Source organism: Diceros bicornis, unplaced genomic scaffold (genome assembly GCF_020826845.1).
Source record: "Diceros bicornis minor isolate mBicDic1 unplaced genomic scaffold, mDicBic1.mat.cur scaffold_376_ctg1, whole genome shotgun sequence".
NCBI lineage: Eukaryota > Metazoa > Chordata > Mammalia > Perissodactyla > Rhinocerotidae > Diceros > Diceros bicornis.
In genome coordinates, this window is record NW_026691246.1 from 177,321 (window position 1) to 189,921 (window position 12,601).

The window sequence follows — 12,601 nt, forward strand, 5'->3', positions numbered from 1 at the left end:
CACATTTTGAGAAAACCCAGACATTGTTTATTTGAGAATATTTTAAATTGACTGCCTTAAAAATACTCAAAGAGCTGAAGGAATCCATGAAAGGAGCTAAAGGAAATCAGAATCAATGTATGAAAAAGTATAGAATATCCATAAAATATATAGAAATTATCATTCTGGAGCCAAAAAGTACAATAGCTGAAATGAAAACTTGACTAGAGGGGTTCAACAGTAGATTGACCAGGCAGAATAGAATCAATGAACTTGCAAGGCAAATGAAATAACCCAGTCTGAGGAGCAGAAAGAAAGAAGAATGAATAAAAATGAACAGAGCCTAAGGGACCTATGCGACACTATCAAAAGTACTAATATATGCATTATAGGAGTCTCAGCAGGAGAAGAAAGAAAGGATCAGAAAGAATATTGGAAGAAATAATTGCCAACAAATTTCTAAATTGGATGAAACATAGGAATATACATATCCAAGATGCTCAATGAATTCCAAGCAGGATAAACTCAAAGAGATCCACACTGAGACACACTATAATCAAACTGTCAAAAGACAAAGACAAAGAAAAAAATCTAGAAAGCAGCAAGAAGAAGTGGCTTATCACGGACAGGTGATTCTCAATAAGATTTACAGCCAATTTCTCATCAGAAACTGTGGAGGCCAGAAGGCACTAGGATGATACATTAAAATTGTGAAAGAAAAAATAAATAAAAACTGGATCAATAAAGAATTCTGTAACTGGCAAAGTTGCCCTTCAAAAATGGAGCAATAAAGATATCCCCAGATAAAAAAAATGCTAAGGGAATTCATCATTAGTAGACCTGCCCTACGAGAAAGGCTAAAGGGAATCCTTCAGGTTGAAACATAAGGACACTAGATGGCAAATTGAAGCCAAATGAAGAAATAAAGATCTCTGGCAAAAATAACTACATAGATAAATATAAGAGCTAGTATTACTGTATTCTGGATTTATAACTTTTCATTTTGTTTCCTATATGATTTAAAATACAAATACATAAAACAATCATTGTAAAACTATGGTAATGAGCACACATGTGCAAAGGTGTAATATGTGACAATAACAACATAGAGGAGGGTGGAGCTGAATGTAACTTAATAAATGAATTCAACAAATTGCAGAGTAGGAGATCAGTTGTGTTTGTATAAACCAGCAATGAACAATCCAAAAGGGAAATCAAGAAAACAATTCCATTTACAATAGTATCGAAAAGAATAAAATACCTAAGACGAAATTTAACCGAGAAAGTGAACGAGTTATACATTGAAAACTACAAAACATTGCGGAAAAAGATTGAAGAAGAACTAATTAAATGGAAAGACATCCCATGTTCATGGATTGCAAGCCATATAATGTTGAGATGGCAATACTCCTCAAAGCCATCTACAGAGTCAATGCAATCTCTATCAAAATGCCAAAGGCCTCTTTGCTGAAATGGAAAAGACAATTCTAAAATTCATATGGAATTGGAAGTGTCCATAAGTAGCCAAAAGAACATTAAAAAAGAGAAACAAAGTTGGAGGAGTCATACTTCTTGGTTTCAAAACTTAGTACAAAGCTACAACAATCAAAAACTGTGAGGTACTGCATAATGATAGACATATAGACCAATGGAATAGAATTAAGAACCCAGAAATAAACCCAAACACCTAGGGCCAATTGATTTTTGGCAAGGGTGCCAAGACCATTCAGTGGGGAAAGAATAATATCTTCAATAAATGGTGCTGATACACCCAGATAACCACATGAAAAGAGTGTAGTGGGACCCCTACCTTACTCTATGCACAATAATTAATTCAAAATGGGTCAACAGCCTAAATATAAGAGCTTAAACCATAAAACTCTTAGAAGAAATCATAGGGTAAATCTTCATCACCTCTGATTCGGCACTGGCTTCTTAGATTTGACACGAAAAGCACAAGCAGCAAAGATAAAATAGACTCATTGGGTTTCATAAAAATTAAAAAGTTTTGTGTACTAAAGATGATATCAAGAAAGTGAAAAGACAATCTACAGAATGGGAGAAAATATTTGCAAATCATATATCTGATAAAGGCTGAGTATCCGGATTATATATAAAGAACTCTTACAACTCAACACGAAAAAGACAAGGAACTCAAGAAATGGGCAAAGGGCTTGAATTGACATTTCTCCAAAGATATACAAATGATCAGCAAACAGAGGAAAAGATGCTAAACATCATTAGTCATCAAGGAAATCAAATCCACAATGAGATACCACTTCATAACATATAGGACGGCTATAATCAAAAAAAATAAAGAAAATAAAAGAAAAATAATGTGTTGGTGAAGATGTGGAGAAACAGCAACCCTTGTACATTGCTGGTGGGAATGTAAAATGGTGCAACCACTGTGACAAACAGTTCGGTGTTTCCCCAAAATCTTAGACATAGGGTTACCACATGACCTAGCAATTCCACTCCTAGGTATGTGTTGAAGAGAAATGAAAACATATCATCCACACAGAAATTTATATAGAAATATTTATAGCAGCATTAGTCACAGTAACCAAAAGGTGGAAAAAACTCAAGTGTCTATCAAACAGACAAATGGATAAATTGTAGTATATACATACAAGGGAATATTATTTAGCCATAAAAAGAATGACTACTGATACATGCCACAGCTTGGATGGACCTCAAAAACAATATGCTAAGTGAAAGAATCCAGACACAACAGGTCAAATACTGCATGATTCCTTTTACATGAAGTATCCAGAATCTGCAAATCCATAGAGATAGAAAGAAGATTATAGGTTGCCAGGGGGCAGGGCAGGGCAGGGGGTGGGAGAGGGAGAATGGGAAGTGATTCAGTACTCATTAAGTGTGGACCCACAATTTAATGGGTATGGACACACATTCTTTTGGGTGATGAAAAAGGTTCAAAACTAGAGAGCAGTGGTAGTGGCACAACATTTTGAATGCACTAAATGCCACTGACTTGTACTTTAAAATAGTTAATTGTATCTTATGTGAATTTCACCTCAATTTTTAATAAAGGGTCATAGACATGTTTAGCATAATCCCCTTTTAATTTTTAAATGCAGATATACACGAGAGAAAAATATTAGATCATACTTCAAGACATTAAAGATGATTATCAATGAGTGATGGGAAATCAGGTAGTTTTAGTTGTTTCTTCGTTGCTTAAATTATTTTTAAAATTTTCCAACAATGTTAGGAAATAATTGCATGTTGAATTTTTTAGTAACTAGGAAAGAGAGACTATAGCAATATTGACTAATAGGGTTGTAATTAGTATTTTGGTGGTGAACATGATGTAATCTATGCAGAAATAGAAGTACAATGATGTACACCTGAAACTTTTACAATGTTACAAACCAATGTTACTGCAATAAACAAAAAATTTAAAAAAAATAAAAAAATAAAAAATAAAAAAAAAGATTTTTAAGATCATGAGAAAAATGCTTAAGTTGTAGAGTTAAATGAGGATAAAAGAAAATTGCATTGTATACATAATATGATCCCGAGTATTTAAAATGCACTGCTCATGGTAACAGGCTGTCTGTGGGAGAGAGGCAAATGAGTGGCATTGTTCCTTTCTCCTTTCCAAATTTTTTTTTTTTTTTGTAAGGAGATCAGCCCTGTGGTAACTTCTGCCTATCCTCCTCTTTTTTTTTTTTTTTTTTTGCTAAGGAAGACTGGCCCTGGGCTAACATCTGTGCCCATCTTCCTCCACTATGTATGAGATGCCGACACAGCATGGCTTGCCAAACAGTGTGTCAGTGCGCACCCAGGATCCGAACTGGCGAACCCTGGGCCGCCGCAGTGGAGCGCACACACCCAACCGTTTGCGCCACCGGGCCAGCCCCCCAAATTTTCTTAATGAACATATATTATCACTATAATCAGAAAAGTAATTTTATTTTTTAAATGTCTACTACAGGGCAATCTAATTTGGAAAAAGTAGAGGTTTGGGGCTAGCCCAGAGGCGTAGTGGTTAAGTTGGTGCACTCCACTTCAGCGGCCCGGGCTTTGCAGGCTCGCATCCTGGGCGTGGACGTACACACTGCTCATCAAGCCATGCTGTGGTGGCATCCCATATACAAAGTGGAGGAAAATGGGAACAGATGTTAGGCCAGGGACCATCTTCCTCAAGCAAAAAGAGGAAGTTTGGCAACGAATGTTAGCGTAGGGCCAATCTTCCTCACCAAAGGAAAAAAAATAAGTAGAGCTTGGGTAAATGTGCTTGGTTTGATAAGGAGGATATTTACACTGGAATTATGTATTTTGATACAGAATATTCCTCATAGAAAAACTGTAAAGTACAGAAAATATAAGAAGGAAACTTAAGTCAGCAGACTCTAACCACTCAGAGATATTTAGTTGTTCTTTGAACAGGATTGGGCTTTGGGATATTTAGAACAATGGTCCTTCACTTCCAGTGTAGTGAGATCATCAGCAGAGCTTGTTTACCAAATGTGAGTCTATTATGTGCCAGGCCAGCTCTATCAGAAGTGTGGCTCTCTGGACAGAAGACCTAGAACACTGAAAGGACAATTACTGGTCTTTGGTTGCCCAGCATGTTTTCCACTTGACATGGTACCCATGATTGAGTCATCTGAACTTCCTTTGGGGAACCAGCCCTGTCCCAGTCTTAGTTCACTTGGTTTGGGTGGGACCAACTCCAGCCTACCCAAAGTAGGAATGACCTAGGCTTAAGTCAATCAGTAGATTCAATTCCTAGGGTCATAGTGATTTGTTAATTTAAGCCAATAAATGCCAAGTGCAAGACTTTTGTTAAAAACATTGACAAAAGAGATGGACTCCATCACTCTGAGCATTTGTAATCTAAAAAGAGATGTTAAAAATCCACTAGGAGGGAAGCTGTGATGAGCAATGGCTTGCTATACGGATTGGGTAGATGGTGGCCATGCTCTGTTCCCATTTGGTGCATCCCTCTACCATGGCCCTTCCCATACTGTGCTCTGGTCACCAATGTTTCTGTCTTCTCCACCAGACAGTCAGCTCTCTACGGGAAGGAGAAACACCTCCAATATTCTTGGTGATAGCACAGAGAATGGCCCAAACGCATGTCTGCTAAAGAAATTATCCAGATGGACATAGCAACATGGAAATGAGGTTTCGGGGGCTCCAACACCTCTACTGGTCAATACCACAGCCCACAGTCTCCACCTTCTACCCTCAGGCTCATGCTCGGGGCTGGAACAAGTGGTCTGCACTGAGTCATCTGCTGTGGGCACTGATGTGGTCAGCGCATGGTTCTCACACAACCACCCAGAGGACGTCATCAGGCAGAGGGAGTCGGGGCGGGGAAGCTTTCCTAGAAAGCCATCTATGATAAAGTACCACAGAACCTGAGTGGGACTTGAGGTCACTGAGCCCACCTGCACCTCCTTCCTCTCCTGGGGGCTATAAGAGAGCAAGGAGGAAGCACCAGCAGCTCCGACCTGGGCAGCCTTCCTGGAAAGATGCAGCCTCTTCTGCTCCTGCTGGCCTTTTTACTGCCCCCCAGGGCAGAGGCAGGTGAGTGACCATCCCCGCTCTCGGGGGTCCCAACCCATCCCACAGGGTGCACTGATCTCCCGCCCCTACTGCACATCCCTAACCCATCTATCCAGCAGCAACGTTCTGAATCCAGCTCTGTTCCCACCTCAGACACCAGAGTATGATGCTGGATGAGCTACCAGCAGGAATGGCAGGGCAGAAGGCTGTTCTCAGGAAAAGCCAGTGGGTGCTATTCTCTCCCCAGGTCCTACGTTTGCCATCTGGAAAGTGAAACTTAACTACATGTGCATGGCAAAGGAAAGGAAACTAGAAATGAGAAAATAATAAATCTTCCTGCAAAGGCCACAGTGGGCCTGGCTTCCCTGTCGGGGATGAGACAGGTGCTCCCCTCAGTGTCTGCTCAGGAGGGAAGCCCAGAGCTCAGCAGACCAGGAGCTGGTGGGACCTCTGTCCTCAGAGGACTGCTGGTGCCATACTCAGTCCCAAGGCCCCTCTGTCTCTTCTCCAACTCTGCTTTTCTTCCCAGGCATTGAGCAGCTCCCCTCTTTCAAGGATGGAGCCACTGTTTGGCAGACCCCAACATCCCTGCTTTCCGGAAGCCCACCAGCACTGGCTCCGCCAAGCCTCATTCAGAGACCCATTGGGGTCCATTCCTTCATGCAGCTAACAAACACTTTTTGGGCACCCACTACCTGTCAGTGCCTAGGAAACAGGCTATAAGAACATCTAGATCCCTCAGCTGAAGTCCTGGCCACTGGAAAGTAGCACTATCCTTAGACGGGGTCCTTAGAAACGCACGGGAAACAAAGCAAAATCAGGAGAGGAATTTTCAGGTGCCTCTAGGACTTTGTTGTCTCTAAGACAGATATGCTCCTTCCAATCATCTGCGGAGGACAGATTCACAGACGGAGCCTGCTCCTCTTCCCTTTTCCAGAGGAGGAAGTTGAGGCTCCTCCAGCCCCTCCCAACTCTGGGCCATCCTGGGCTCCCAGACGCCCAGCAGTCCTGAGCCGTCAAGCCGATGTCTGCCCGGTGGACTCACTGAGTGCACACAAGCAGATCAGACTTTTCCTTCAGGGGAGATCATCGGGGGACACGAGGCCAAGCCCCACTCCCGCCCCTACATGGCATTGGTTCAGTTTCTGGTGAAGGAAGGACGGAAGATGTGTGGTGGTGCCCTCGTGGGAGAGGACTTTGTTCTGACGGCTGCTCACTGCTTGGGAAGGTGAGGGGCCGCAGACAACAGACACCTCCTGAGACCCCCACAGGGACTCCTGTCCTTTACCCAGGGGCTACAGCCCAGGGGAGCTCCCCCGGCTCCTAGTAACTTAAGGCCATGCGAGCTCATCAGAGGAGCCATCTGAGAGCGTGACTGGGGGATGGAAAGGGAGAAATAGGACAGGTAAGCTTTGGGGTCAGAGGTCCAAGGTGAGAGCTAGTGGCCCAGTTGAGAAGACAGAACACACTGAAATAAAGCAGCTGTGGAGGATGAAAGCCTGCATGAGGGTCAAAATGCAAACTCAGAGGATTTTCACAATATTTCCTGAGGGCAAGAGAAAGCTTCCAGAAGCCCAACACTCCATGCCACTGAGAAGCACAGGGCACAGAGTCACTCCATGCCCGGCCCTCACCTTGTCTTGATTTCCCCTAGTTGCAGCCCTGGCCTGACCCAGCTGTCACCTGTCCTTCATGGCTCCTGGGCTGGATCTCCTATGACTCCACACCCCCCACACTCCCACTCTGCTTTCTCTGCAGCTCAATCAGTGTCACCCTGGGGGCCCACAACATCCAAAAGCAGGAGAGGACCCAGCAGGTCATCCCTGTGAGAAGAGCCATCCCCCACCCAGGCTATGATCCTAACAACATCTCCAACGACATCATGTTACTAGAGGTAAGGAAACCTCTCTGCTGCTTCTGCTCTCCCGGGTCCAGATTGTTTCCCCTCCCACTGCGACCTATCCCTTCCCTCCTTCCCATCCTGGCCACCTGGCTACTCCCAAGTGGCTCAGGGGAGAGGGAAGACAGTGCAGCCCCATTGTGGTGTCCAGGCCCAGGAGGCCATTGGCTGAGCTGGACTTTCTTGCCTCTTCTCATCAGCTGGCAAGAAAGGCCAAGCAGACTGCAGCTGTGAAGCCCCTCAGCCTGCCCTGGGGCAAGGCCCAGGTGACGCCCGGACAGGTGTGCAGTGTGGCCGGCTGGGGGAGAGTCACCCCAATCGGCCCAAATTCAGACACTCTGCAGGAAGTGGAGCTGACCGTGCAGGAGGACCAGGAGTGTGAATCCCGCTACCCCGGCATTTACAGCAGGGCCACCCAGATTTGTGTAGGGGACCCAAAGAAAAAGAAGTCTTCCTTTCAAGTGAGACTGAACATCAACCTAGTTTGGCTCTGAGGAGAGGGGTGTTTGGGGAAGATCTGGGACCTGTTCCTCCAAAAAGTGGGATCTCCTTCACCCCTTGGTCACTGATCTTTCTCCTGGGGAGAGAAGGGGGGATCAGCCAGAGTGAGGAGTCACGGGACTTTTGCATGCTCCCAAGGGGCCAGTGATGGATCCACAAATGGCATTCCCCCGGGTGATGAATGTTCAACACTCTGCCCCATGCCGGGCACACGTGTTAGAAAACTGTGCTCCCTGCTGTGCAGAAGTTAAAACCACGTGGCTCCTCAGAGCTGGCACCCATCTTGGATGATGGGCTCACCCCCCGTGCTGAGTGTCGGCCCCACCTGCCTGCTTCAGTGTCCTTAAACAGTAGACTGAAGCACAGTCCCACAGCACCTTCATGGGGAGAGGATCCGGGACCTGGGGAAGGACAGGGAGCTGCCACCTGAGTGAAGTGAAACAGTGACAATGTCCAGGGTCAGGACTGGGCAGCTGAGGGGCCCACAGGGGCCGCCCTCCCCTCTGATCTCCCACATGGAGGCCATGCAGGAGGCCTTCTCTGAGAGGGGCTTTGGGATGGCAGGGAGGGCAGGACCAGGAGGAGAACTAGCTCAGTCCTTCCCTTTCTCTGTCCACAGGGAGACTCCGGGGGCCCTCTCATGTGTAAGAACGTGATCCAGGGCATTGTCTCCTATGGACGAAGTGACGGGTCACCTCCACGGGCCTACACCAAAGTCTCGAGTTTCCTGCCCTGGATAAAGAAAACCATGAAAAGCCTCTAACTGCAGGAAACAGACCATCTTCTCTGGCGCTCATCCAGAATCACACCAGCAACTAAATAAATGTCTCTTAGCTGAGTGGGAACGTCTGGTTTCTTGTTTATTCATTGACCCTCATTCACAGGCACCAACTCGGTGCTTAGAAGGCCAATGACACAAACGTGCTCTTTTCTGCTTCCTCCTCTTCCCACTGCCAGCACCACCTCCCCCAAACCCCATGCAAAGCTGTCACCCAACTCCGTCTTATCAACACTAGTCTCTCCAGGCCCTGGTCTTCTGCCCGGGCTGAAGTTGAGCGCCGTCAGGAGAAAACATGAACCTCTCTGGTCCTGGGGCTCAGGGTGAACTTCTTACCTCCTTCCCAGTGTTATATGGCAGAGAGGAAGGGGGATAACACCATGGGTCCCAGACACCAAGCCGGCACAGCCTAGTGCTGCAGCTCAAGGGCACAGCCCCCAGCACAGGGGAGGGGAGGGGCTACCTGAGCAGGACATTTCTCTCCCACAGCCCGGGGAGCTGGCACGGAGTGGGGTGAGTCTCTTGAGAAGCTCCTGTTCTCACCTGGGCTGAGTCTCCCCCCTGCCCTCCTCTGAGCTCAGGGCCCAGCTCGGCCTCCAGTCTCCTGGCTACCCCTTCTCCATCCCTGCTTACCAGTGAGGGTCCTAAGAGTCCACCAACTCCTGTTCCCTCCAGACAACAGTGCTCTGAGCTGGCCCCTTCCTCATAGCCCTCCCATCCTGGACCCCGAGAGCTCCATGTGGTTCCAGCAGGGCCTCCGCACTGACATGCCAGCCCAGCTCGTGCCCTGGCAGAGAGGGCTATGGAGGACCAGGCCTGTGATGGAACCAGGCAGGGCCCATGGAGGACAGGGCAGGCGGGTGTATACCAGAACCTATGGCCCCACTTCTCAAGTGGCAGGGCCACCTCAACCCCTCACATCCAGACCAGTGTCACCCCTTGTGCTCAGGGTCCCCCGGCCACCTGGTCACTCAGTAGCCTGAGTGCCTTTCAGCCTGTCCCTCTTAGTCCTTGCTGGCCTCTAGGGGTAGACCCCTGCTCACCACCCAGGGCTGTATCAGCATTTTGAGTTGGCAGGAGCTGCTCTCTGCAGTAAGACTAGAAAGCACAGGATGCCCATCAATCAACAAACACGTGCTGATCCAGGACCTAAGTGCTCTGCCGTGGGATACACAGTGAACCCAAGATAGACTCTGTCATCTGGACCCAAGTGACACTGACAGTGTGACTTTCACCCAAATCATTTAACTCTCCCTCCCTCCTTCACATGAGTGCACGTGGCCTAGATCTACGTGGGAAATCCACAGGAATAAAGTATTTTATTTTTATTGCTGATTACAGTCTGTATGAATGTTATCACATGTGACTCTAGAACAGCAAGTATGGGATTTGGAAATGACGTTAGTCATTTAGTTTCTAGAGTGAAGTTACCAAACTCGGTTCACTGGAGCATCCTCATCACCTAGAGGAGAGGGCAGCTGGTGGGGAGGAAGAAGACAGGAAGGGCAGCCTTACGTTCATTTGCTTTAAAAGCAGCAGGTATGAACATCATTGTCCAGATTCAAATGGTAGGAAAACTATATGATGCATTTGCTTGAAGGCGCTTAGAGTCTGACTCCAAACTCCCATCCAATTGGACCAGCCAGAAACATGAACCCTGTCGTTACTGCAGCTCCTGCCTGCGCAGAAGCCAGCTAGAATCTGGGAGGCTGATACAGTCTGGAAAAATGGAGAAAAGCCTCTAGTCTGCAGGCCTTCATTGTTACTCTGCATCCACCATTTCCAAGACCACCCAGACTTTTGGACTTTAGGAGGTTTTTGGCTTGGAGGTCACACATAGGGTAGGTGATTCTTTGCTGAATGAGGATCTCCCTGTGTTGGGCTCACCTTGTCAAATACTCCCAGAGGCCACCCCTCCAAGGTCTTGCCACTAATATGGGGCACTGCCCAGGGGCTGAGCAGAAGTCCCAGCTGGGCTAAAGCCCTCCTACCCCAAATACACACAGCACGACCCTCTCGTGACAAGGGATAAATACTCTGGGATCATGTAACCCTCAAAGGTACGGCCTTTCCCATCTTGTTGTGCACAAAGCATACAGCAACCCAGCCTCTTAATGACCATGGGCACTTTCACAAGGGAGAAGCAGTGAAGTTACGGAGCTCATCACTTGGAGCTAAAAAAAATCCCTGCATCTAAGACGTACTAAGAACCTGGCTCCTCAATGGAAAAAGACAAAAAGGAAAATGCAGAAAGCAAAACAAAAATAATATTTTATTTATTTATTTATTTATTTTTGTGAGGAAGATCAGCCCTGAGCTAACATCTGTGCTAATCCTCCTCTTTTTGCTGAGGAAGACCGGCTCTGAGCTAACATCTATTGCCAATCCTCCTCCTTTCCGCACGCCCCAAAGCCCCAGTAGATAGCCGTATGTCATAGTTGCACATCCTTCTAGCTGCTGCACGTGGGACGCGGCCTCAGCATGGCCAGAGAAGCGGTGCGTCGGTGCACGCCTGGGATCCGAACCCAGGCCGCCAGCAGCGCAGCGCGCGCACTTAACCGCTAAGCCATGGGGCCGGCCCCAAAAATAATATTTTAAAAAGTTGCCCAGGGGTCTGACCCGGTGGTGTAGCGGTTAAGTGCACGCGCTTTGCTGCTGGCGGTCCAGGCTCGGATCCCAGGCGCTCACCGTTGTTCAGCTTGTCAGGCCATGCTGTGGCGGCATCCCATATCAAGTGGAGAAGGGTGGGCACAGATGTTAGCCCAGGGCCAGTCATCCTCAGCAAAAAGAGGAGGATTGGCATGGATGTTAGCTCAGGGCTGATCTTCCTCACAAAAAAATAAATAAATAAAATTTGCCCAGCCACATGCATGTTTAGTTTAGTTATAACATTGACTTTGAGGAAATGGTTCTGTGCTGTAAAGCAAGTCTGAGAACCCCTGTTGTAGGTCTTCATCCTCCTTTGAGAGATGACAGGGAGCAAAGTCCCAGGAGGGGGAAGTGACTGACTGAAGGTACCACAGAGTCAGGACACAGCCTGGACTGAGCCCAGGCCCTGATGGCCGGGCCAGCAAGAGGCCTGACATGTTGTCTAACACCCTCTCTGTGCTGGCTTCCTGGCGTCCCTGAGCAAGAGGTGAGCTTCTCTCAGACGTCTCCCTGGAGAGAGAACCTCGGGCTCCTGTGCAGCCACTCTGGGAGAACTACTCAAGATACCTTGTTCAGTGAGCTGAAGTCTGCTCATGGGCACATTTAGATGGAGGTGGATAAGGACCCTAAATATGCTGATTCCTTCAAATCTCCTTTGTCTGTGGAAGTATCTCCCTGCCGCACTCCCCACCTTTGAGGAAACGATCCTTCTCTTGCTTAAAAATCTCTGTAACGAAAATTTGAAAATAAAAATACATAAAATATCTCTGTAATGACCTCAAGGAAAAGCCTCTATGCACAAAACCCACTCACCGCCTCCTTCCTTCCAGCCCCACAAGAAGAGTCAGGTCCCAGGATGTCGGGGAGAGAATTGCCAAGCCAGCTCCTGGGGGAGAGACGCCCAGAAGACTGCGAGATCTTGCTAATCTGTTTTGGGAACGTGTCTTGGGATGGCTCTGCCCTTCCTGCCCACCACCACACTTCTGCTGGGCCCCATCTTTGTGAACTTACAGAACTCACAGGGTTTATTTCCTGTCTGTGTATCCCACACAACACAGCTTTTGACCAGCAAACATATTTCACCATAAAACAAGCGCAGCAACGGGTTCCTTTTTATCATAGGCCTATTGCTAGATTACATTCCTCATCCACAGATTCAGGAAGCTCAGTGAACCTCAGGGAGGACAAAGACGGCCACATCTAAGCACATAATAGTGAAAGTAGTGAAAACCAAAAAGAAAGAGAAAAAG

The 12,601-nt window shown here is 47.0% G+C and overlaps 1 protein-coding gene across 3 annotated transcripts; it reads left to right on the forward strand.

Moving 5' to 3' along the window:
- The first annotated feature begins 5,474 nt into the window (after positions 1-5,474).
- Positions 5,475-8,688, forward strand: LOC131402942 (granzyme B-like). 3 transcript variants are annotated; one of them, XM_058537389.1, is made up of 5 exons: positions 5,475-5,544; positions 6,604-6,751; positions 7,282-7,417; positions 7,624-7,884; positions 8,544-8,688. In XM_058537389.1, exons 1-5 carry the CDS (start codon positions 5,490-5,492, stop codon positions 8,685-8,687), a joined length of 744 nt encoding a protein of 247 aa, XP_058393372.1. In that variant the 5' UTR covers positions 5,475-5,489; the 3' UTR covers position 8,688. The 3 variants fall into 3 exon arrangements, with proteins under 3 accessions (XP_058393372.1, XP_058393370.1, XP_058393371.1); XM_058537387.1 differs by having other exon boundaries at positions 5,490-5,544; positions 7,624-7,689; XM_058537388.1 differs by lacking the exon at positions 7,624-7,884 and having other exon boundaries at positions 5,490-5,544.
- Positions 8,689-12,601: the final 3,913 nt, after the last annotated feature.

What these genes read in the sequence shown, in the direction of transcription:
- LOC131402942 (XM_058537389.1), top strand. Translation starts at nt 5,490, where the DNA reads ATGCAGCCTCTTCTGCTCCTGCTGGCCTTTTTACTGCCCCCCAGGGCA. An exon ending in GCCCCCCAGGGCAGAGGCAG is followed by an intron (nt 5,545 to 6,603) that starts GTGAGTGACCAT and finishes CTTTTCCTTCAG; the next exon opens with GGGAGATCATCGGGGGACAC. An exon ending in ACGACATCATGTTACTAGAG is followed by an intron (nt 7,418 to 7,623) that starts GTAAGGAAACCT and finishes TCTTCTCATCAG; the next exon opens with CTGGCAAGAAAGGCCAAGCA.